The sequence below is a fragment of the Rhinoraja longicauda genome, chromosome 14 (genome assembly GCF_053455715.1).
Source record: "Rhinoraja longicauda isolate Sanriku21f chromosome 14, sRhiLon1.1, whole genome shotgun sequence".
In the NCBI taxonomy this organism is placed as follows: domain Eukaryota; kingdom Metazoa; phylum Chordata; class Chondrichthyes; order Rajiformes; family Arhynchobatidae; genus Rhinoraja; species Rhinoraja longicauda.
In genome coordinates this window covers 49,364,697-49,387,008 of record NC_135966.1, presented here as the reverse complement: position 1 = coordinate 49,387,008, position 22,312 = coordinate 49,364,697, and the positions used below count along the sequence as shown (strand labels likewise).

Genomic DNA, 22,312 nt, shown 5'->3' with positions numbered 1-22,312 from the left:
ACCTGTGCTATCCACGTACCTGTCTAACTGTTTCTTAAAGTTTAGGATAGTCCTTGCCTCGACTACCTCCTCTGGCAGCTTGTGCCGTACACCAACCACCTTTTGAGTGAAAAGTTACCCCTTAGATTCCGATTAAATCTTTTCCCCTTCACCTTAAACCTATGTCCTCTGGTCCTCGATTCACCTACTCTGGGCAAGAGATTCTGTACATCTACCCGATCTTTTCCTCTCATGATTTTGTACACCTCTATAAGATCGCCCCTCATCCTCCTGCACTCCAAGGAATAGAGTCCCAGCCTACTCAACCTCTCCCTATAGATAAGACCCTCTAGTCCTGGCAACATCCTTGTAAGTTGTCTCTGTACCCTTTCCAGCTTGACAACATCTTTCAGATAACATGAAGCCCAGAACTGAACACAATTCTCTAAATGCGGACTCAGCAGGAATATCCAGCTGAGATTTCATTCATCAACTTATTCTATGTTGCCAAGTATTTCTTCAATTAATTTCAGGGCATTTGCAGGAGCCACTGTCCACGACTGTTTCAATTGGCTCTCTGTGTTGGTACTGCTGCCAATCGAGGTTGCCAGCGGCTTCCTGTACCGGCTCACCAAGGTCGTAGTGGGGAGCTTCAAAATCCAGACAGGGAAGGATGCACCCAACCTTCTCGGTATCATCACCGACCCATTCACCAACCACATTATACAGGTTTGGACATCGGTTATTAACAATAGTTGCTTGTGCTGCGTGTAGTTTGGACAGTAATCATGATGTGTTTGGAATAATGGTACCCAGTGATGGTGACACAATGGCACAGCAGGTGGCACTGCTGCCTCACACCTCCAGGTTCGATCCTGACCTTGGGCGCTCTCTGTGTGGAGTTTGCACCTGAGGTCAGAACATGGCACCATGTGGGTGGCCTGGTTTCCTCCAACACCCTGAAAGATGTACTGGTAGGATAACTGTCTGCTTTACATTGCCCAGCAGTGCAGGTTGATTGCAACAATAATCATATGAATGCAAGAATAAATTCTGAGGTGCAGGAAAACTAAGAGAGGTGGACTGGGCCGAATGGTACTGCTACCTCTAGAGCCAGCATTGGACTGAATGGTCACTTTTCATGTCATTATAATCTAAGACAGGTATAAGATAGAATAACAAGGTATTAGTGCGCAGCATCACTATTAGTGTGGGCTGAATGGAATGCTATTAAGGATGAAAAAAAGATAGATTTCAGATTTTTGTTTCTTACAGAGACGTGGCTGCAGAAGGATCAGGACTGGAAACTGAATATTCAGGGTTATACGTCCTATAGAAAGGACAGGCAGGTGGGCAGAGGAGGTGGGGTAGCTCTGTGGTGAGGGATGAAATTCAGTCCTTTGTGTGGGGTGACATAGGGACTGACGATGTGGAGTCACTGTGGTAGAGTTGAGGAATTGTAAAGTTAAGAAGACACTAATGGGAGTTATCTACAGACCGGATGTAGGGTGTAAGTTGCAGCAGGAGTTAATACTGGCATGTAACAAGGTTATGGGGGATTTCAATATACAGCAAAGAGTAGCGGGAAGCCAGAGGATTGGGCAACTTTCAAAGGACAACAGAAGGTAGCAAAAAGGGCAATATGGGCTGAAAAGATGAGGTATGATGTGAAGCTGTCCAAGAATATAAAGAAGGACAGCGAAAGCTTCTTTCGGTATGTTAAGAGAAAAAGATTAGTAAAGACAAATGTGGGACCCTTGAAGGCAGAAATGGGTGGAATTATTATGGGTAACAAGGAAATAGCGGAAGAGTTGAACAGGTACTTCGGATCTCTCTTCACTAAGGAAGACACAAACAATCTCCCAGATGTACTAACGGACAGAGGATCTATGGAAACAGAGGAACTGAAAGAAATTAGCATTAGGCGAGAAATAGTATTGGGTAGACTGCTGGGACTGAAGGCTGATAAATCCCCAGGGCCTGATGGTCTGCATCCCAGGGTACACAAGGAGGTGGCTCTAGAAATCAGGAACACAATGCTGATCATTTTTCCATGTTCAATAGATTCAGGGTCAGTTCCTGTGGATTGGAGGGTAGCTAATGTTATCCCACTGTTCAAGAAAGGAGCGAGAGAGAAAATGTGGGATTATAGAACAGTTAGCTTGACATCGGTGGTGGGGAAGATGCTGGAGTCAATTATTAAAGAGGTAATAATGGCACATTTGGATAGCAGTAAAAGGATAAGTCCAAGTTAGCATTGATTTATGAAGGGGAAATCCTGCTTGACTTATCTTCTGGAATTCTTTTGAGGATGTAACAAGTAAAATGGATGAAGGAGAGCCAGTGGATGTAGTGTATCTAGACTTTCAGAAAGCCTTTGATAAGGTCCCAAATGGGAGGTTGGTGAGCAAAATTAGATCACATGGTATTGGGGTTAGGGTATTGACATGGATAGAGAATTGGTTGGCAGACAGGAAGCAAAGAGTAGGAGTAAACGGGACCTTTTCAGAATGGCAGGCAATGGAGGGTGGAGTGCCACAAGGCTCGGTGTGGGGGCCGCAACTATTTACAATATATATTAATGATTTGGATGAAGGAATTAGAAGTAACACTAGCAAGTTTGCAGATGACACAAAGCTGGGTGGCAGTGTGAACTGCGAAGAGGATGTTAGGAGGTTGCAGGGTGTCCTGGACAGGTTGAGTGAGTTTGCAGATGCGTGGCAGATGCAGTATAATGTAGATAAATGTGAGGTTGTCCACTTTGGCGGCAAAAAAAAGGAGGCAGATTATTATCTCAATGGTGTCAGATTAGATAACGGGGAAGTGCAGCGAGACCTTGGTGTCGTACACCAGTCACTCAAAGTAAGCGTGCAGGTGCAGCAGGCAGTGAAGAAAGCTAATGGCATGTTGGCCTTCATAATGAGAGGATTTGAATATAGGAGCAAAGAGATCCTTCTGCAGTTGTATTGGGCCCTGGTGAGACCACATCTGGAGTATCGTGTGCAGTTTTGGTCTCCTAATTTGAGGAAGGACATCCTTGCTATTGAGGCAGTAGGTTAATTCATGGGATGGAGGGACTGTCATATGAGGAAAGATTGGAAAGACTGGGCTTGTATTCACTGGGGTTTGAAAGGATGAGAGGGGATCTTATAAAGACGTATAAAATTATAAAAGGACTGGACAAGCTAGATGCAGGAAAAATGTTCCATATGTTGGGGCAGTCCAGAACCAGGGGCCACAATCTAAGAATAAAGGGGAGGCCATTTAAAACTGAGGTGAGAAGAAACTTTTTCACCCAGAGAGTTGTGAATTTGTGGAATTCTCTGCCACAGAAGGCAGTGGAGGCCAATTCACTGGATGAATTTAAAAGAGAGTTAGATAGAGCTCTAGGGGCTAGTGGAATCAAGGGATATGGGGAGAAGGCAGGCACGGGTTACTGTTTGTGGATGATCAGCCATGATCACAATGAATGGCGGTGCTGGCTCAATGGGGCAAATGGATCCTCCTGCATCCTATTTTCTATTTTTCTATGTTTTTACGTCATTACCCAAAGAAGAACCTTTGTTAATTAGAGGCTGGAATGATAAATAATTCATGTAGTTAAGCAAAGTTACACAACTGATTTACTTTTTGCACATCCATCAAAGCCTTTTTAAATATCAGTGGTTGTGTAATAGCACTGTAGCTCTTTCCTTAATGTAACATTAGTCAGTCAACTCAAAGCAAAGATCAAAGCAATTAAAGGTTGCTTCGACTGTGAATGGGCCACATGTAGACCAGAGCTGTGGATGTAACAGGTCTTTATTTAGCACATAGACATGCAGAGAAGAGTGATGCCTCATGCAAACTAGAAGAACAAAACCTAACCTTCCTTTCTCTGCCCCCATTAATGTTTTCCTTTCTCCTCCTCCTGCTACTCATCTCCCACCACTCCCTTCTCCGAGACCCCATTTTTCTTTGATTTCACCCCTCTCCTCTGACCCCTTCCACCCGTATCCCTCCCTCCAGCATGACAGTCCACTCCTCCCCTTCCTTCCTTACCTGCTACCCCCTTTGTCTCCATTTCATCTCTCTCATTTGTTGCAAACTCCACCCATCTGCCAGTCGTTCCTCATCACTTGTATCCACCTATCACGTGCCAATTTTTGCACCATACAACTGCTACCATTTCTTCTCATCTACTCCATCTGTCAGAAGTAGGGTCCCAACCTAAAAGGCTGTCTGTCATTTCCCTCCACAGATGCTGACTGACCCGCTCCTCCAGCATCTTCACTTAGTTTTTTTTGCAGAAGGGGCATGGTGGGAGAATCTCAATCAATCAATCAATAGTCAATAGTCAATAGTCGTTTATTTGTCACGTACACATAAATGTGCAGTGAAATGAAAATTACCCGCAGTTCAACAATAAGACCAATAAGAATAATCAATAAAAATGCAATAACACATACAATCATAAACTAACACCAAACAAAAGAAACATCCATCACAGTGAGTCTCCTCCAGTCACCTCCTCACTGTGATGGAAGGCCAGAATGTCTTTCTCTCTTCCCCTGCCGTCTTCTCCCGCGGTCAGGCTGTTGGAGTTGCCACGTCGGGGCGGTCGGGGCTCCCGACATTGAAGCCCCCACCGGGCGGAGAAAAAACCCGCGACCTACACCAGGCCGCACCGGACGGTGAAAGGTCCGCGGCGGGCCGACCCAAGCCCCGCGATTCGGGGCGGGCGAAGATGCTGTCGCTGCTGCTGCCGGAGCTCCCGATGTCGGCCCCCACCCAGGGGCCTGCGGGCTTCCGACGTCCACGCGGCCCGCACCGGAGCCTCCGGAGACGAGTCGCAGCCGCTCCTGCAGCATCCGAAGGCGGCCAGCGCCGCAGGTGGTGAGTCCGGGCCATGGGCTCTGCGAACCAGAGCCCCAGGTGGTCCCAGGTACATGGCCGGTGGTAGGCCGCAGCGGGAACGGAGACACGACACAGAAACAAAGGTCGGGTCTCCGTTCGGGAGAGAGAATGTTACAGTTCCCTTTCCCTCCCACCCACCCCCCAACATACAAACACTACACCATATTAAAACTACAATTCATACAAAATCTTGGGGGATTCTCTTTGGAAATGCTCTCAGGATCAGAGTATGCACCAGGTCTTCACCTGGATCTCTGCTTGCTCCAAATAAAGACCTTCTGCATCTGCAGCCTTGGTCATTCAAGGTCAAAACTGTGATGTTTGATGGACTGTGTGGGGTGGAAGGACCCGTTGCTCCTCTCTTGCAGCAGGTGGCACTGCACAGGACAAAGGGGGATGTGTTGTACATAGTTATCTTGGCTGTACACAGTGTGAGTGTGCAGTCAGATTGTGTAGTTGCAGCCATTTTAGTTGTCTTGCTGCCAGCATTGAGTTACTGTAATAAAAACTTCTGTTGTACCTTGAAGACTTGCAAAGTTTCGTACAGGTATAGAACAAGAACACAAAAAAACCATAGATCATTCCCAACATTCAAGAAACAGTTTTAATTAATTAGTTAGTTCATTGCAGTTACAAAGCAATCAACAAAAGTAATCTTATACATTGTTTCAAAGTTATTCAGAAAATAATCTGCTTAATAGGTTTCTCTTTGCCTTGTGAATTGGGAGATGAAGGATACCCCATGGAAATATATAAATATGTTATATTACTGCCAATTATACGCCTGGCCCTGGTTGTTAATTTTAAAATTTAATTGAAATCAAGAATGTTGTTCCACTATTTTTGAATTAAATAAGATCAGGTTGAGAGGGACGATAAGCCAATTGCTGAAAACAATGGCGAGAAAGGTTTTGTTGTTAGTTTCCCAAATATATTTTGAAGAAAAAACATCATCAGAGCTCCACTGGAAAAGATGTCTGCGCACTTTATCCTGCAACTGATCATGAGGACATTTTGCATTCTTTAATTCACCATGCACAATGCCTGTGAGGTTTAAAAGCAATAAACAATATTTAGAAGATGTTATCTAAAATTGGGTAATATTTTCCAGCTGGATAAATCTGTAATCACCGCCATAGCAATTGGAGATGAAAGTTCTCGGAATAAGAGCCTCGTGAAGATATGGTGCATAACAAGAACAGTACAGGTAAGAAAGTATCCATGCCATTGGGAAAGTAAAAACATACTGTCTCCTCCTAGGGCTTCTCTACTGTTGCTTCGGAGTGCAGTGGTCTTGAATTAGGTCAGAATTCCCTTGGGTCACAAGGCATATTAATACTGTTGGAATAGGAAAGTTGACTGCATTTATATAGTGTCTGGAACGCAGGATAATATCCAATGAAGCATAAGGGTTTGACAAGACATAGACTGAGTCAAAGCAGGGGAGTGAGCTTGGATGACTTAATGCTGGAACTAGGAAGTGGGTTTTAAGGAAGATCCTTTTGGAGTGAGAAAGAGAGAAAGAGAGCTGGAGAGATGTGGCAGGAGTAGTGGTGAGGGGAGAGATGTATCCAAAAATCTGGAGTCAGACTACTTGGGCACAGAGGGTATTGTAGCCACAATGGAGGCCAGAAAGTGTGCCATGTACTGACAGAAGGTAAGGAGGGTGGTACAACTGCTGCTACATACTGTATTCATATTTGATATTAAACTGACAGATGGGGTTGAATTTCAGCGCAGATTCAACTCGATTGGCCACTGACAATTTAACCTGATAGAGTAAAATAAGGATAATCTGATATATAATTGTACAGGCTCTGATTTGTTCTGTACTTTTTCATGCCTCTTGTCTCCCTCCCCCCCTGACTCTCAGTCTCAAGAAGGGTCTCAACCTGACACGTCACCTATTCCTTTTCTCCAGCGATGCTGCCTGACCCGCTGAGTTACTCCAGCATTTTGTGTCTATCTTTGATGTAAACCAGCATCTGCAGTTCCTTCCTGTGCAGAAATCCGAAGTGGTTCCACATCTGGTTTGCTGGATACAGTTTCCTGAGCTCACCTTAAAATTACAGCTAGTTCTGCTAGTACATGATAGATGTGCTCCCAAGAAACCTTGTTTTATAGAAAATCATGTAAGAAAAACAATTTTGTCAATGAAGAAAATTGGTTTAGGGGCTAAATAGTTTGAGACTTGCAATATTCGCCTGCAGGATTTCCAAAAATAAAATTCCTTTTTAACAGCTTTAAATTTATTTTTGTAAGTGCAACCTAAAAGTATGAAAGGCTGCATGTCACATTGTCTAACAGAGTATCACAAGTTCCAATAGAAACAATAGTTTACACCGATCAGCCAAAACATTATGACCACCTGCCTAATATGCTGTTAGTCCTCCATGTGCTGCCAAAACAGCACCGACCTGCCGAGGCATGGACTCTACAAGACCCCTGAAGGTGTCCTGTGGTATCTGGCACCAAAACATCAGCAGCAGATCCTTCAAGTCCTGTAAGCTGCGAGGTGGAGCCGCCATGGATCGGACTTGTCGTTCCAGCATATCCCACAGATGCTCAATCGGATTGAGATCTGGAGAATGTGGAGGCCAGGGCAACAACGTGAACACTTCATCATGTTCCTCAAACCATTCCCCAACAATGTGTGCAGTGTGGCAGGGCGTATTATCCTGCTGAAAGAGGCCACTGCCATCAGGGAATACCATTGCCATGAAGGGGTGTACCTGGTCTGCAACCATGTTTAGGTAGGTGATATGTGTCAAATTGACGTCCACATGAATGGCCGGACCCAGGGTTTCCCAGCAGAACACTGCCCAGAGCATCACACTCCCTCCACCGGCTTGTCGTCTTCCCACAGTCGGTTCGGACCAGACGGGATAGCCTTCGTTGCCCTCGCGCATCGATGAGCCTTGTGCATCAACCACTCTGTCACCGGTTTGTGGTTTGTCCCTCCTCGGACCACTGTCGGTAGGTACTCACCACTGCTGACTCACCACTGCACCCCACAAGCCTTGCCGTTTCAGAGATGCTCTGACCCAGTCGTCTGGCCATAACAATTGGCCCTTGTCAAAGTCGCTCAGGTCTTTACTCCTGCCCATTTCTCCTGCATCCATCACATCAACTTCAAGAACCGACTGGTCACTTGCTGCCTAATATATCCCACCCCTTGACAGGTGCCATTGTAACAAGATAACCAATGTTATTCACTTCACCTGTCAGTGGTCATAATGTTTTGGCTGATCGGTGTATCAACTTCAATGGCCATCTGATTAAAACAAGCAGACTGTGTTCTGAAGAGAAATGGCACCTTATTACTGTGATGAAGCTATATAGATTTTTTTTTTCCCCGAGACTGTTATTTGCAAGACAATGTTTTTTTCTGCTTGTTAAGTAACTTTTAAGTAATTCTTGGTACCTCTTGGCTTGTATCATACAAACAGTGTTCCCTAATTCGTCAGTTGCATTATATTAAATTTGTGGTATGGAAACAGAATTCTCTGGATTTGTTGACTGGAAACTTTTTTTATATTACTTTGTAACATGTTAAAATAAGTAGTGACTTAAAGCTATATTGGATTATGAATTGGAGTGGTATCTAATAGACTGGAAAATTTAGAAAGGAACTGCTGATGCTGGTATAAACCGAACATAGACACAAAAAGCTGGACTAACTCAGTGGGTCAGACAGCATCTGTGGAGAATAGGAATAGGTGGCATTTTGGGCCAAAGGTTTCAAAGGTTTCAAAGGGCTTTTATTGTCACAAGTACCGATTAAGGTACAGTGATATGCGAATTACCATATAGTCATACGAAAAAACCCAACAGGACACACAACTACATAAACGTTAACATAAACATCCACCACAGCGGATTCCCCACATTCCTCACTGATGGAAGGCAAAACAAGTCCAAACTTCTTCATCTTTATTCTCCCGCATTTGGGAGAGTTGCGACTCCTGCAGCCGGTGGACGAAGCCCCCGAGTCGGGGCGATCGAGACTCCCACATTGGGGCGATCGAAGCCCCCGAGTCGGGGCGATCGAGACTCCCACATTGGGGCGATCGAAGCACCCGCATCGGGGCGATCGAGACTCCAGCGTCGGGGCGGTCGAACCTCCCGCGGCTCGCAGTTCCCGAAGTCGGCCTCTTACCAGAGACCGCAGACTCCGTGACGTTAAGTCCGCAAACACCCACGGTTGGAGATCCGAGGCCGATCCCTGGCAATGGGATCGCGAGCTCCGCGATGGTAAGTCCACAGGCGACTGTGGTGGAGCTCTCAAAATTGGTCTCCAGCAAAGGCCGCCAACTCCTTGATGTTAGGCCGCAGCACGGGGAAAATCGCATCTCCATCGACGTGAGAGATTAGAAAAAGTTGCCCCCAACCCCCCACCCCCACCCCCACCCCCACCCCCACCCCCATCCCCACCCCCACCCCCACATAAAACACGCTAAAGAACACAAAAAACATACATTTAACACATGCAATTAAAATACAAAGAAGGAAAGGACAGACGGACTGTTGGCAGGGCAGCCATTGCTGGCGCCACCCGGTGGAGACCCTTCTTCAGACTGAAAGTGAGGGGAAAGGGAAATGAGAGATATGGACAGTGATATAGAGAGTTACAGAACAAATGAATGAAAGATATGCAAAAAAGTAACAATGATAAAGGAAACAGGCCATTGCTGGCTGTGGGCTTGGTAACAAAGACACTGCCAAAGACATAAGCATGCCAGATTATCAGAGCTTTACTGCAGTGAAAAGGTCTTGTAGTTGTTGACTTGGTTATGTTAGTGACATGGAATTGCATTACCTTCCCTTGCAGTAATCATCCTTCCCACAGTTATTCATTTTGGATGCAATTGGCTTCAATTGTTGGATTTGTTTTTTTCTAGGCAAGTAATCGGGCCAACAATCAGGTCAGTGGGTCAAATAAGGCTGAGAGAGAAACAAAATGAACAAAAGGAAATGAGAGAGGAAATAAAATAGAAAGAGAGGACGAGAAACTGAAAAATGAACGCAGAAATAGAAAAAAAAGCTCAATGGATTCAATTAAACAAAAATCAATGGCCTTGAGGAAAATCCTTACTAAAGCAAAAGGGCAGTGGGGGGAATGAGAAAATAATTGATTGGAAATTTCCTGTATTTTTAAATAATGTTAAATTTAATAGAATGGGAGGAGACATTGCTTTAAGGTAAGTGGGCCAAGTTTAAAGGAGACTAGACCGTGGACCCGTTGGGCTCAAACCTCTCCTGCATTGGTGCAGCACCCTCTCCTCCCCCCCTCCCCCTACCCCTCCCCCCTCCCTCCTCCCTCCTCCCCCTCCCCCCTCCCCCCTCACCCCCTCCCCTCTTCCCCTCTTCCCCTCTTCCCCTTCTCCCCTCCCCTCCATCCCCCCACCCCCTCCTCCCTCCTCCCCCCTCCCCCCTCACCCCCTCACCCCCTCCCCTCTTCCCCTCTTCCCCTCTTCCCCTCTTCCCTCCCCCTCCCATCCATCCCCCCACCCCCATCCTCCCTCCTCCCCTTACCCCCTCCACGTCTCCCCTCTTCCTCTCTTCCCCTCTTCCCCTCCTCCCCCATCCCCTCCCCCCTCCACCCCCCAACCTCCCTCCTCCCTCCTCCCCCCTCCAGGATCAGGGGTCACAGTGTAAGAATAAGGGGTAGGCCATTTAGGACAGGGATGAGGTAAAATCTTTCCACTCAGAGAGTTGTGAATCTGTGGAATTCTCTGCCACAGAAGACAGCGGAGGCCAATTCTCTGGATGCTTTCAAGAGAGAGTTAGATTTAGCTCTTAGGGCTAAAGGAATCATGGGGAAAAAGCAGGAACGGGGTACTGATTTTGGATGATCAGCCATGATCATATCGAATGGCGGTGCTGGCTCGAAGGGCCAAATGGCTTACTCCTGCGCCTATTTTCTATGTTTCTAAACATTTGAAAAAAACCTTTCAGCTGGACCAGACTTTTATCTCTGCTTCTTCGGCCGCTTAGATAGACAATAGACAATAGACAATAGACAATAGGTGCAGGAGTAGGCCATTCAGCCCTTCGAGCCAGCACCGCCATTCAATGCGATCATGGCTGATCTTGCGATCGGGGTGTGAAACTCCCTCAAGTGTTCTCCAGCCACTTTGTTCTTGCTGCTAACTGGCCCTTTCTTACAGGTGCAGGACAACATCACAGTAGACGGGCTGGAGAAATGTACAACGCCGGAAATGTGCTGGCAGGATAGGAACTACACATGGACCCTAGTCAACAGAACATACAAAGAAAACATCGAGAAATGTAGGTGCAAGAATAGTTATCCACATTTGACTCTGGTTTATATATTTGTGCAAATTCGAACCTGGATTTAGCAATCAGCATTCTGCAAATGCATCTGTTAAGCGACAGAAAAGAATTGTTACATCTGCCTTATCTCTGACCAATATGATTTTACATACTTCATCTTTGTGCATTAATTTCCCAGGCTCATCACTAAAAAATACTAGTCATAATTTTTGCCACTGAAAAATTGTCTGTCTGCTGTATCTGAGGGTATTGCTTGCCTTATGATTATAGAGACAGGTAAGAGCGTCATGCATTGAGGAGTGAGTGTAATGGCATGTTACTGCAGCTGCCGCCATGCATTCTGAAAATTAGCCTACAGCAGCGGGTCAGACAGCATCTCTGGAGAAAAGGAATAAATGACATTTCGGGTCAAGACCCATCTGCAGACTGAAGAAGGGTCTCGACCGAAACGTCACCTATTCCTTTTCTCCAGAGATGCTGTCTTACCGGCTGAGATACTCTAGCCTTTTGTGTCTATCTCTGGTTTAAACCTGCATCTGCAGTTCCTTCCTACACATTAACCTATGACAGGTGAGTATGAATTTGAGCACAGATGTAGCCCAGCTGCCACTAAGATTTTTGACCATTTGCATTGTAACGATTCACAAGTAACAAAGCCTATATATATATGTAGACATGCCGATGTCTAAACATTCAAACCATACACTTTACATGAATGATGTTACCTCTCCTCATTTTTCACACCAAGGAATACTGATTCACTGCCATGTGCCCAACCATTTCACCAGGCTATCTTTGCCATTTTCCCAACATGATTCCTCTGTCACACACTTCCCCTTTCCTTCCAGCATTTTAGATTTAGATTTAGAGATACAGCGCGGAAACAGGCCCTTCGGCCCACCGAGTCCGCGCCGCCCAGCGATCCCCGCACACTAACACTATCCTGCACAGACTGGGAACAATTTTTACATTTGCCCAGCCAATTAACCTACATACCTGTACGTCTTTGGAGTGTGGGAGGAAACCGAAGATCTCGGAGAAAACCCACGCAGGTCACGGGGAGAACCTACAAACTCCGTACAGACGGCGCCCGTAGTCAGGATCGAACCTGAGTCTCCGGCGCTGCATTCGCTGTAAGGCAGCAACTCAACCGCTGCGCCACCGTGCCGTTCTCCCAGTACAATCAGGTTCAACCTTCCAGCTCCACCGATGCCCATTACACTTCCCACAACATCTTTCCAAGCAGCACCTCTACTCTGGAGTTGCCAACCTGAACTATGGTGAAGATCATTGAAAGATTGCAAGCTTGAGCAATCTCCAACATGCTCCGGGGAAATGCATCCATTCGCTGCTCTCCTCTGCGTACAGAAAGTGAGAATGTGCCATGTTGTATGTTACTCATCTCGACAGACCGAGAAAGGATCTGAGCTGAGGAAACTGACTTTAACCAGTAAACTGTAACGGTGCTAAAATCACTGAGAACAGATCTGCCTGGAATTCTGCTCCAAATTGATGCTCATGAGAATGGGATGCCAATTCTTTGTACACCTGCCACTCTTCCTCACACTGAAAGCTTAGCATCCACATGATAAGAATGCCTAGTTGAGTAAGGTATGATGACAAGGCCAATTGAATCATCTCACAATGGCTTCAGAATATAAATGTCACTGGTGCGACAAGTTAGTTGGTGAAAGACTCAAGCTAGGATGAACTAGTTGAACTGAATGGCTTTTGTTGTACCTTAATGTTCCAAATAACGATGCATTTTGGGCTTAAGGTACAGAATGGTCATTCCCTGCTCTTATGGTTAGGATATAAGGTCATATGTGATCGTAGCAGAATTAGGCCATTCGCCCCATCAAGTCTCCTCCGCCATTTAATCATGGCTGATCTATATGTCTTTCCTAGCCCCATTCTCCTGCCTTCCCCCCATAACCCCTGACACGCATACTAATCAAAGTACTGTAATCTAATCTAGGTTGAATGCTGTAGACTGCCAATGACCCAGACTCTTGTATGTCGAAGTATGGCCAACCCTATCTCCAGACCAGCAACAGAAGTGGAAACTCCCTCCCTTGAGTATCCAGCCTATCTGGGCAAATGAGTTTGCAGAAGCCGTTTCAGACTCAAGAACACTGAGCACTGGGATGGTTCAGCCTTGGGTAACTGGGCCTGCCTGTTGCATTGTTCCGCAAGATTCCCCTCACCCACTCGTGAACCAGTCCCGCGTACGTGTGTGTGTGTGTGTGCGTGCGTGTGTGCGTGCGTGCGTGCGTGCGTGCGTGCATGCGTGCGTGCGTGCGTGCGTGCGTGCGTGCGTGCTTGCGTGTGTGTGAGTGTGTAGGCATTTGTGCATGGACAAGAATCACTGAGAGGGTACTTGCACCTTTTGGCTGTTACAATTGCAGTATTGAGGGGAAGATATTTAGCAAAAGCTTCCACCCTTTGCCATTCCAGGGGCCTCTTGTTTGGCTTGGAAACGATTGCTTGATCTTGCAATGTTTTTGTCCCTCGTGCAGGTAACCATTTGTTTGTGAATTCCACCATGCCTGATCTTGTTGTGGGGCTGATCCTGCTGGCTGGTTCGCTGGTTGTCCTGTGCACTTGCCTAATTCTGATAGTCAAGCTACTCAATACCATGCTGAGGGGGCAGGTCGCCAATGCCATCAAAAACGTCATCAACACTGGTGAGTCTCCATCTACAGCAAACAGCCTGACACTTCCGGTGCAACAAAGGGGGGTCTTTGGTTGACCACAGAAGGTCAAGCACTTGCAATCCTTTTGGATAAAAGTTTGGCGAGCTGAATTGAAACTGTTCAAGAAGAGAAGTGGGCAATCAGGCAGCTGATGTGAAGAAAGGAAAATAGAATTCATAGAACATAGAACGTAGTACAGCACAGGAACAGGCCCTTTGTAGACTTGTAGACTTTCGAAGAGCTCCCTCTCCCCTCCCCCCACTCACCATCAACAACACCACAGTCACATCTGTGGAGTCATTTAAGTTCCTTGGAACCATCATCTCCAGGGACCTTAAATGGGAGGCGACCATCGACTCCACAGTCAAAAAGCCCAACAGAGGATGTACTTGCTGCGGCAACTGAGGAAACACAATCTGCCACAGGCAATGATGGTCCAATTCTATACTGCTATCATTGAGTCCGTCCTCACCTTCTCCATCATGGTCTGGTTTGGCTCAGCCACCAAGCACGACATCCGGAGGCTGCAACGGATTGTTCGCACAGCTGAGAAGGTTGTTGGCTGCAACCTTCCCCCCATTGACGAACTGTACACTGCAAGGGCCAGGAAGCGAGCGGGCAAGATCATCTCTGACCCCTCTCACCCTGGCCACAAACTCTTCGAAGCACTTCCCTCTGGAAGGCGACTCTGGACTGTCAAAGCAGCCACAGCCAGACATAAAAACAGCTTTTTCTCCACGAGTGGTAGTTCTACTCAATAACCAAAGTCTGTAGTCTCTTTTTTGCTCTGGTTTATTTTCACCCACATGTTTAGACCGTAATGTTGTATCCTTATTGTTTTGATGTGGTTATGCTTTATTCTTAATTGTTAACTGTTTGTTTGTGCTGTCATTTGTGAGCGGAGCACCAAGGCACATTCCTTGTATATGCACATACTTGGCCAATAAACTTATTTATTCATTCATTCATTCATTCATTCATTCATTCATTCATTCATTCATTCGGTCCACAACGTTTGTGCCGAACATGATCCCAAGTTGAACTGATCTCAGCTGCCTGCCCATGATCCATATCCCTCTATTCCCGGCAGTTCTCTATGCCTATCCAAAAGCCTCTTAAACACCACTATCGTATCTGCCACCACTGCCACCCCTGGCAGTGCGTTCCAGGCCCCCACCATGCTCTGTGTAAAAAAACCTTGCCCCACACATCTCCATTAAACTTTCCCCCTCTCATCTTATCGCTCTGCCCTTCAGTGTTGGACATTTCCACCCTGGGGAAAAAAGATTCAGAGTGCTGACCTTACAGAATTAATGAATTTAACTCTACCATCCTCCGTCAACAGACACTAATGGACCTGAATGTGTTCCTGCACTTCAGCTTTTGGGTCAGATTTCCAACAGAATAAGCAAACATCAGTGAGAACAGGTCCTGCAGTAAATTGAGAATGGGATGCTGTCATAAGTACTTTAACGGAGCATAAGGCTCTTCATCAGAACAGCAGCAAGATTTACATCCAGAAAACAATAATGACATTATATTCAAAAACTAATGTAGTTCTGCTCAGTCAGTTTATAAGGCAGAAAACTGCTTCGATTGTAAGGATGCTTCCAATGTGGCCAATGGACACCATTAACTTTTTTAATTCGTTACTTTCTGAGTTTTTGACTGTTCTATAATTAAATTGTGAGGATTCAAGAGACTGTTACCGGATCCCAGATGGAGAATTTATCACGGAATTTCCCCTGCTTTCAGATTTCCCGTACCCATTTGGCTGGCTGGCAGGCTATCTTGCCATGGTGGTGGGAGCTGGCATTACCTTTGTTGTACAAAGCAGCTCTGTGTTTACTTCAGCCATCACTCCGCTCATTGGTAAGTTCGCACGCAATCAGTACTAGTAGCTATCTGGTCGTCATGTCATGGATGCTAGTTAGAAACATGAAATGCTTTCAAATGGAGGAAGATACTCCCAGAGTCTTGTCTGTTCTGGCTCCATGCAGTTGTTATCTGATTATTCACATCAACAAAACCGGGCAATGTTTTCCAATTGACGTATTTCTCCCGTTCTCTTTTGAAAGTTACCAATGACCTTTTCAGGTTGAGCCTTCCAATTGAAAGGTCATTGACATGAAACGGTAATTCTGCTTCTCACTCTAGGGGTGCTGCCTGACCTGCTGAGTACCTACAGCATTTTCTGTTTTTATTTTGTTCTAGTGCCTTTCAGAGCTTTCCATAGATTCTTTAGCCATATACACTGTGTATATATATATATATATATATATATATGTATATATATACACACACACACACACACACACACACACACGCACACACACACACACACACACTGTATATATATATATATATATATATATATATATATATATGTATATATATATATATATATATATACACATATATACACACACTGTATATATATATATGTATATATATATATATATATATATATATACACACACTGTATATATATGTATGTATATATATATACCTTGGTTTTTATAATTGTAGGGTCATTCCCTTGATATTTTCTTTTATCCTGTTTATCTTTTCCTCTCTGTATCTCTCTTTCTTGTTTTCAGTCTTTCTGCCAGTTTTTTCTCTCTTTCTCTTTTTCTTTTTCTCCCTCCCATTTTTCTCCTCTATTTTCCTATTTGTCTCTCTCACTTTCCTTTTCTTTCACTCTCCATTTTACTTTCTCCTTCTTTTCTCTCTTTATTACTTTTTCTTTTCTTCCTGCACCTCCAGCTTCCTTCCTTCCTCCCTCCCTAATATGTCCTCCTTGCAATCCATTCCACGAATGTTTGGGAACATTAACGGCATATCCATCTCTGCCTTGGCACTGCCAAACGTTCTGCCATTTTGTGTGCATTCCTTACATGAGGTTGTAAATGCTGTCCTCCAAATCTGAGGTTTAAACTCATGCATAAATTTACGCTGCCTCTCCTTCTGGATGTTCAACAACAAAATACTTTGCCTCCCATTCTGATTGTTCTCTCATAATCCAAACTTCTGCTTTTACATCTTCAGGCTATCTTCTCATACTCTCTTTCATCTGAGTTACAGCCCCCAGAATGTATAAAATTTGCTGAGGGGCAATATTTATGGCAAGATGACTAGGAAACCAGGGTAGTTAATTTAACAACTGCAGTGAATGGTTGAGGCAGAATCAGGAATATGTTGGTTTGTTCAGCCAGCTTCTTCACTGGATCTTTGTTTGCTAATCTGATGCCTGAGGATTTCAGATTTGGTTTCACAAAAGATTGCCATCATGTGGTCATCATGTGATCAGCAGGAAACGAGGAATAAAATGATAATGTAAGCATTCATTTAAGGTCAATGAACTTTAACAAATAGCGTGTAATTCTGTTGGGTTGGCATTTAATCTGTACAAGATTGATTCTTTATCTCGATAGGTTTAGCCCAATTTAAATCTCCTTCCATTAAAACTGCAGGTGATCTTATAGAGATGTATAAAATCATCGGGGCACAGGTCGAATTAAAACACATAGCCTTTTTCCCCCCTCAGGGTTGGGGAATCAAGTTCAGAGAGCGTCGGTTGAAAATGAGAGAGGGAAATTTTAAAAGGAAACTGAGGGTAACTTTTTTTATACAAAGGGTGATATATATATATATATATATATATATATATATATATATATATGGCATTAGCTGTCAGAGGAAGTGGATGAAGCATGTACAATAACAACATTTAAAATACATTTGGACAGGTATATGAATAGATTTTTAAAAAAGATTTTTTTTTAGATTTTAGAGATACAGCACGGAAACAGGCCCTTCGGCCCACCAAGTCTGCGCCGCCCAGCGATCCCCGCACATTAACACTATCCTACACACACTAGGGACAATTTTTACATTTTACCCAGCCAATTAACCTACATACCTGTACGTCTTTGGAGTGTGGGAGGAAACTGAAGATCTCGGAGAAAACCCACGCAGGTCACGGGGAGAACGTACAAACTCTGTACAGACGGCGCCCGTAGTCAGGATCGAACCTGAATCTCCGGCGCTGCATTCGCTGTAAGGCAGCAACTCTACCGCCCATCAATAGCAAAGATTAAGAGGGGTATGGCTCATTCATGAGCAAATGGGACCTGCTCAGGTGGGCATTTTGGTCGACATGGGCCGAAGGGCCTACTTTCCTGCTGCATGGCTCTTTATGACAAAACAATGTTGGATTCAGATACATTTTCTGTTTAAATATTCTACACTCCCCCATCACTTGGGGCAGTGGATGGGATGAACTCAGTCAGAGGGCAAAAAAGCATTTGAGAGCCTGTTAAGGTGATAACGGTTACATGAACTATTTGGTCATTATCATTTCAATATGGTATAATTATCGTTAACTACATTATATCGAGGTGGTCCACCTGTGCTGCTCTTTCCTGTTTCCAGGTATTGGGGTGATCAATATTGAACGTGCCTACCCGTTAACCTTGGGATCCAATATTGGCACCACCACCACGGCAGTTTTGGCAGCTCTGGCCAGTCCAGGTGACATGTTACCAAGTGCTTTCCAGGTAAATAATACAGCTTTTTCCAGCATTGTTCTGGGGCCCAGTCTTCGGTGACAAATGCAAAAGTTGCATTTTACACGGCAGCATACACAGTTCATTCATTTTTCCGCCCCGCGTCCTCTCATTCCCTGAGCCGTCTTACCTGGGCCCGAGCCTGGTTGTGCATGGCATGCATTCTCAAACCTCATTCAAGTGGGCAGCTTTCAGTTGCGATCTTTATTTACCACTGGTGTGGGTTTGAGCGGGAGGAACTGTTGCAATTGTCACATCTTGTCCAATGTATAAGTCAACAGAAGTGATGGGAAGCAGATCTCACAGCATATTCTTATCATCGTCGACCCTGGGTTACGCGGATTATTGCGATTCACTTTTGTTTTAAATGCGCCGCGGTAATGAAAGCAACACAATGGAATGAGTGTGAAATTGCAAGTGTTCATTTATTTTGCTCACAATTTCTTGTGCCTTTAAAATAATAGGCAGGACTCTGAACAGTACTGATATCTAGATGGATATTAGGGTCCATGATCAGAGCACCCTGAAAGTAATAACACAAGTAAATGGGCGGCACGGTGGCACAGCGGTAGAGTTGCTGCCTTACAGTGAATGCAGCGCCGGAGTCTCAGGTTCGGTCCTGACTACGGGCGCCGTCTGTACGGAGTTTGTACGTTCTCCCCGTGACCTGCGTGGGTTTTCTCCGAGATCTTCGGTTTCCTCCCACACTCCAAAGACGTACAGGTTTGTAGGTTAATTGGCTGGGCAAAATGTTTTAAAAAAATTGGCCCTAGTGTGTGTAGGATAGTGTTAATGTGCGGGGATCATTGGGCGGCGCGGACCCGGTGGGCCGAAGGGCCTGTTTCCGCGCTGTATCTCTAAATCTAAAATCTAAAAAAATCTAAATCTAAATAAAATGGTAAAGAAGGCATACATTATGTTTCCCTTCATTGGTTAGACATACAGTATATGAGTCATATTGCAGCTTTATAGAAGTTTGGTTAGACTGCATTTGGAGTATTATGTGCATTTCTGGTTACCACGTTATGGGAGGGTGTGGAGGTTTGGAGAAGGTGCATGAGGTTTATTAGGATACTGCCTGGATCTGAGGGTGTAAATTGTCAGGTGAAGTTGGACAAATATGGATTGTTTTCCCCACAGCAGTAGGACCTGAGGGGAGGAGAAATAGAAGTGTATAAAATGATGAGAGGCATAGATAGGGTAGGCAGTCAGAACCGTTTCCCAGGATCGAAATGTTAAACATTAGCGGGCATTACGCAGCGGTGGAGTTGCTGCTTTACAGCGAATGCAGCGCCGGAAACTCAGGTTCGATCCTGACTACGGGTGCTGCACTGTAAGGAGTTTGTACGTTCTCCCCGTGACCTGCGTGGGTTTTCTCCGAGATCTTCGGTTTCCTCCCACACTCCAAAGATGTACAGGTATGTAGGTTAATTGGCTGGGCAAATGTAAAAATTGTCCCTAGTGGGTGTAGGATAGTGTTAATGTACGGGGATCGCTGGGCGGCACGGACTTGGTGGGCCGAAAAGGCCTGTTTCCGGCTGTATATATATGATATGATATGATATGATTACATTGAGGTCGGAGAGGGGAAGTTTAAAGGAGATTGTGGGGCGATTTCTATTTCTTACACAAAGAATGATAGGTGCCTAGAACAAGCTGCCAGAGGTTGTGTGGAAGCAGAGACGATTGTGGCGTTCAAGAGGTTTTTAGATGGACACATGGATACACAGGCTATGAAGAGATATGATGCACAATGGAACAGAAGGGATGAGTTTAAATAGGCATCAAGTTCAGCATGCACTTGTGCTGCACTTTACCATGTTTTAAATTGCCAGACTACACGGGGTTAATGAGAGGGGGAAAGGGAGACTTCATAGACTGATGAGTCAAATAGTCTCCTCCTGTCTTGCGTAAGTAACTCGATTAAAAATCCCATCAAATTTGAAGAAATAATTATAAATGCTGAAATAAACCAAAATTAGCAAACATAAAACACCACCTTGCTTTTTCTCCTCATAACCTCTCGGGCATTGATTCCTCATGTAATTTTCTCATATTCGCTTACAACGTAAAAGAGGCCATTTGGCCCATCAAGTCAATGCTGGCTCTCAACTCATGCCCGTCAGTCCCATTCCCCCATATTTCACCCTATCACCCATTCACTCTCAAATACCCATCGACGACACCCTAGTATACTTACCACTTGCTCACAATAGGGATGCCTTTTACAGCAGCCACTTACTATTGTTACTTGTCTCACCATAACCCAGTTGTTTTCTTCATGATGGATAGAATAATTGAAAGTACTAACTTTAACTGAATTATGGCTTTGCCTAATTAGTAATATTGAAGACCAATTAGTATTTGTTTTGTTTTGCTTTGCAGATTGCACTTTCCCATTTCTTTTTCAATATCGCGGGGATAATACTTTGGTACCCCATTCCGATCACCCGCTTCCCCATCCGCATGGCAAAAACCTTGGGCGAACGGACTGCCAAGTACCGCTGGTTTGCTGTGTTGTATCTGATCATCTGCTTCCTCCTCCTCCCCTCGCTCATCTTCGGCCTTTCCATGGCGGGTTGGAAGGTTCTGATCGGAGTGGGCGCCCCGTTTGTTGGCATACTCGTCTTCATTGGCATCACCAACGTCCTGCAGACACGCAGTCCCAGATACCTGCCGAAGAAACTCCAGTCGTGGGACTTCCTCCCTGTCTGGATGCACTCCTTGAAGCCGATGGATCGCATCATCACCAATGCTGCTGTCTGCTGTACGGACCACTGCATGTGTGCTGACAAGGGGGATACGCGAGAGGGCACCAGCCAAACGGAGCTATCTTCACAGATGAAGGTGAAGGCAGCTTGTGACAACCCAGCCATCGGCTACATGGAGGAACTTTCAGTCGGAGCCTCAACGCCCAAACTAACTAGATTGCCTGTGCAAGATGCCACCCAGCTGTAACACTGCACTGTCTCCCGTGTTCCTTTGACATTTCCAGGCCTTCCTTCCTGTTTCCTCCTTTCCTTCCTTCTTGGAAGATCGAAGCAAAATGCCGGAGTAACTCAGCGGGACAGGCAGCATCTCTGGATAGAAGGAAAGGGTGATATTTCGGGACGAGAACCTTCTTCAGACTGAGAGTCGGGGGAGAGGGAGACACAGAGATAAGGAAGTGTTAGGTGTGAAAACAAAAAGAGACATCCTTGACCTTCCGTGAGCATCATCTCTTTTGATGTCTCCTTTCCACACATTACCCTTCTTAATCTTTGTGTCTCCCCCTCCCCCAACTCACAGTCTGAAGAAGGGTCTCAACCCGAAAAGTCCCCCATTCCTTCAATCCAGAGATGCTGCATGTCCCGCTGAGTTACCCCAGCAATTTGTTTCCATCTTCAGTGTAAACTAGCATCTGCAGTTCCTTCCAACACCTTATTTCCCTCCACCCTTCTCTCCTTCCCTTTGCTCCTCCTTCTCCCTTTCATTACCCTTTCCCCCTATCTCCACCCCTTTGCTTACCATGTCCTCTCTGGACAATGCTACCATGACCATAATCTTGAGATTCTATTTGCTCTTGATATACATGGGTGAATATACCTGGAAAAGACTGCCACAACAGTGGAAGGCTGCTTACTGCAATCCATCTACTATTTATCACACTCAATGGGAATAGCTTTCTCCAAAAATAAGAGGTATTGATCCATTGGAAGATCCAGTGAAATTGCCAGCTTGCTCATGAGTTAATGTTTCCACCCAGTCCAAAAGACTTTCCCAATATTTTGTTTCACATTAATAAACAAGAGGTCAAAGTAATTAATAAAACAAGGTAATATATTTAAATTTCCCAATGGCTTTTGGGTGGGCTACTAACAACAGTTCCCTAGAGAT

General features: G+C 45.1%; 1 protein-coding gene across 1 annotated transcript in view; it reads left to right on the top strand.

Moving 5' to 3' along the window:
* LOC144599786 (sodium-dependent phosphate transport protein 2A-like) overlaps nucleotides 1-21,394 on the top strand; it is a 35,272-nt gene extending 13,878 nt beyond the window's left edge. The window contains exons 6-12 of the mRNA XM_078411022.1: nucleotides 513-708; nucleotides 5,987-6,082; nucleotides 11,046-11,166; nucleotides 13,692-13,859; nucleotides 15,624-15,740; nucleotides 18,303-18,427; nucleotides 20,822-21,394. Of these exons, the coding sequence (XP_078267148.1) occupies nucleotides 513-708; nucleotides 5,987-6,082; nucleotides 11,046-11,166; nucleotides 13,692-13,859; nucleotides 15,624-15,740; nucleotides 18,303-18,427; nucleotides 20,822-21,394 (1,396 nt within the window). The remainder of the gene's footprint in view (nucleotides 1-512; nucleotides 709-5,986; nucleotides 6,083-11,045; nucleotides 11,167-13,691; nucleotides 13,860-15,623; nucleotides 15,741-18,302; nucleotides 18,428-20,821) is intronic.
* Nucleotides 21,395-22,312: the final 918 nt, after the last annotated feature.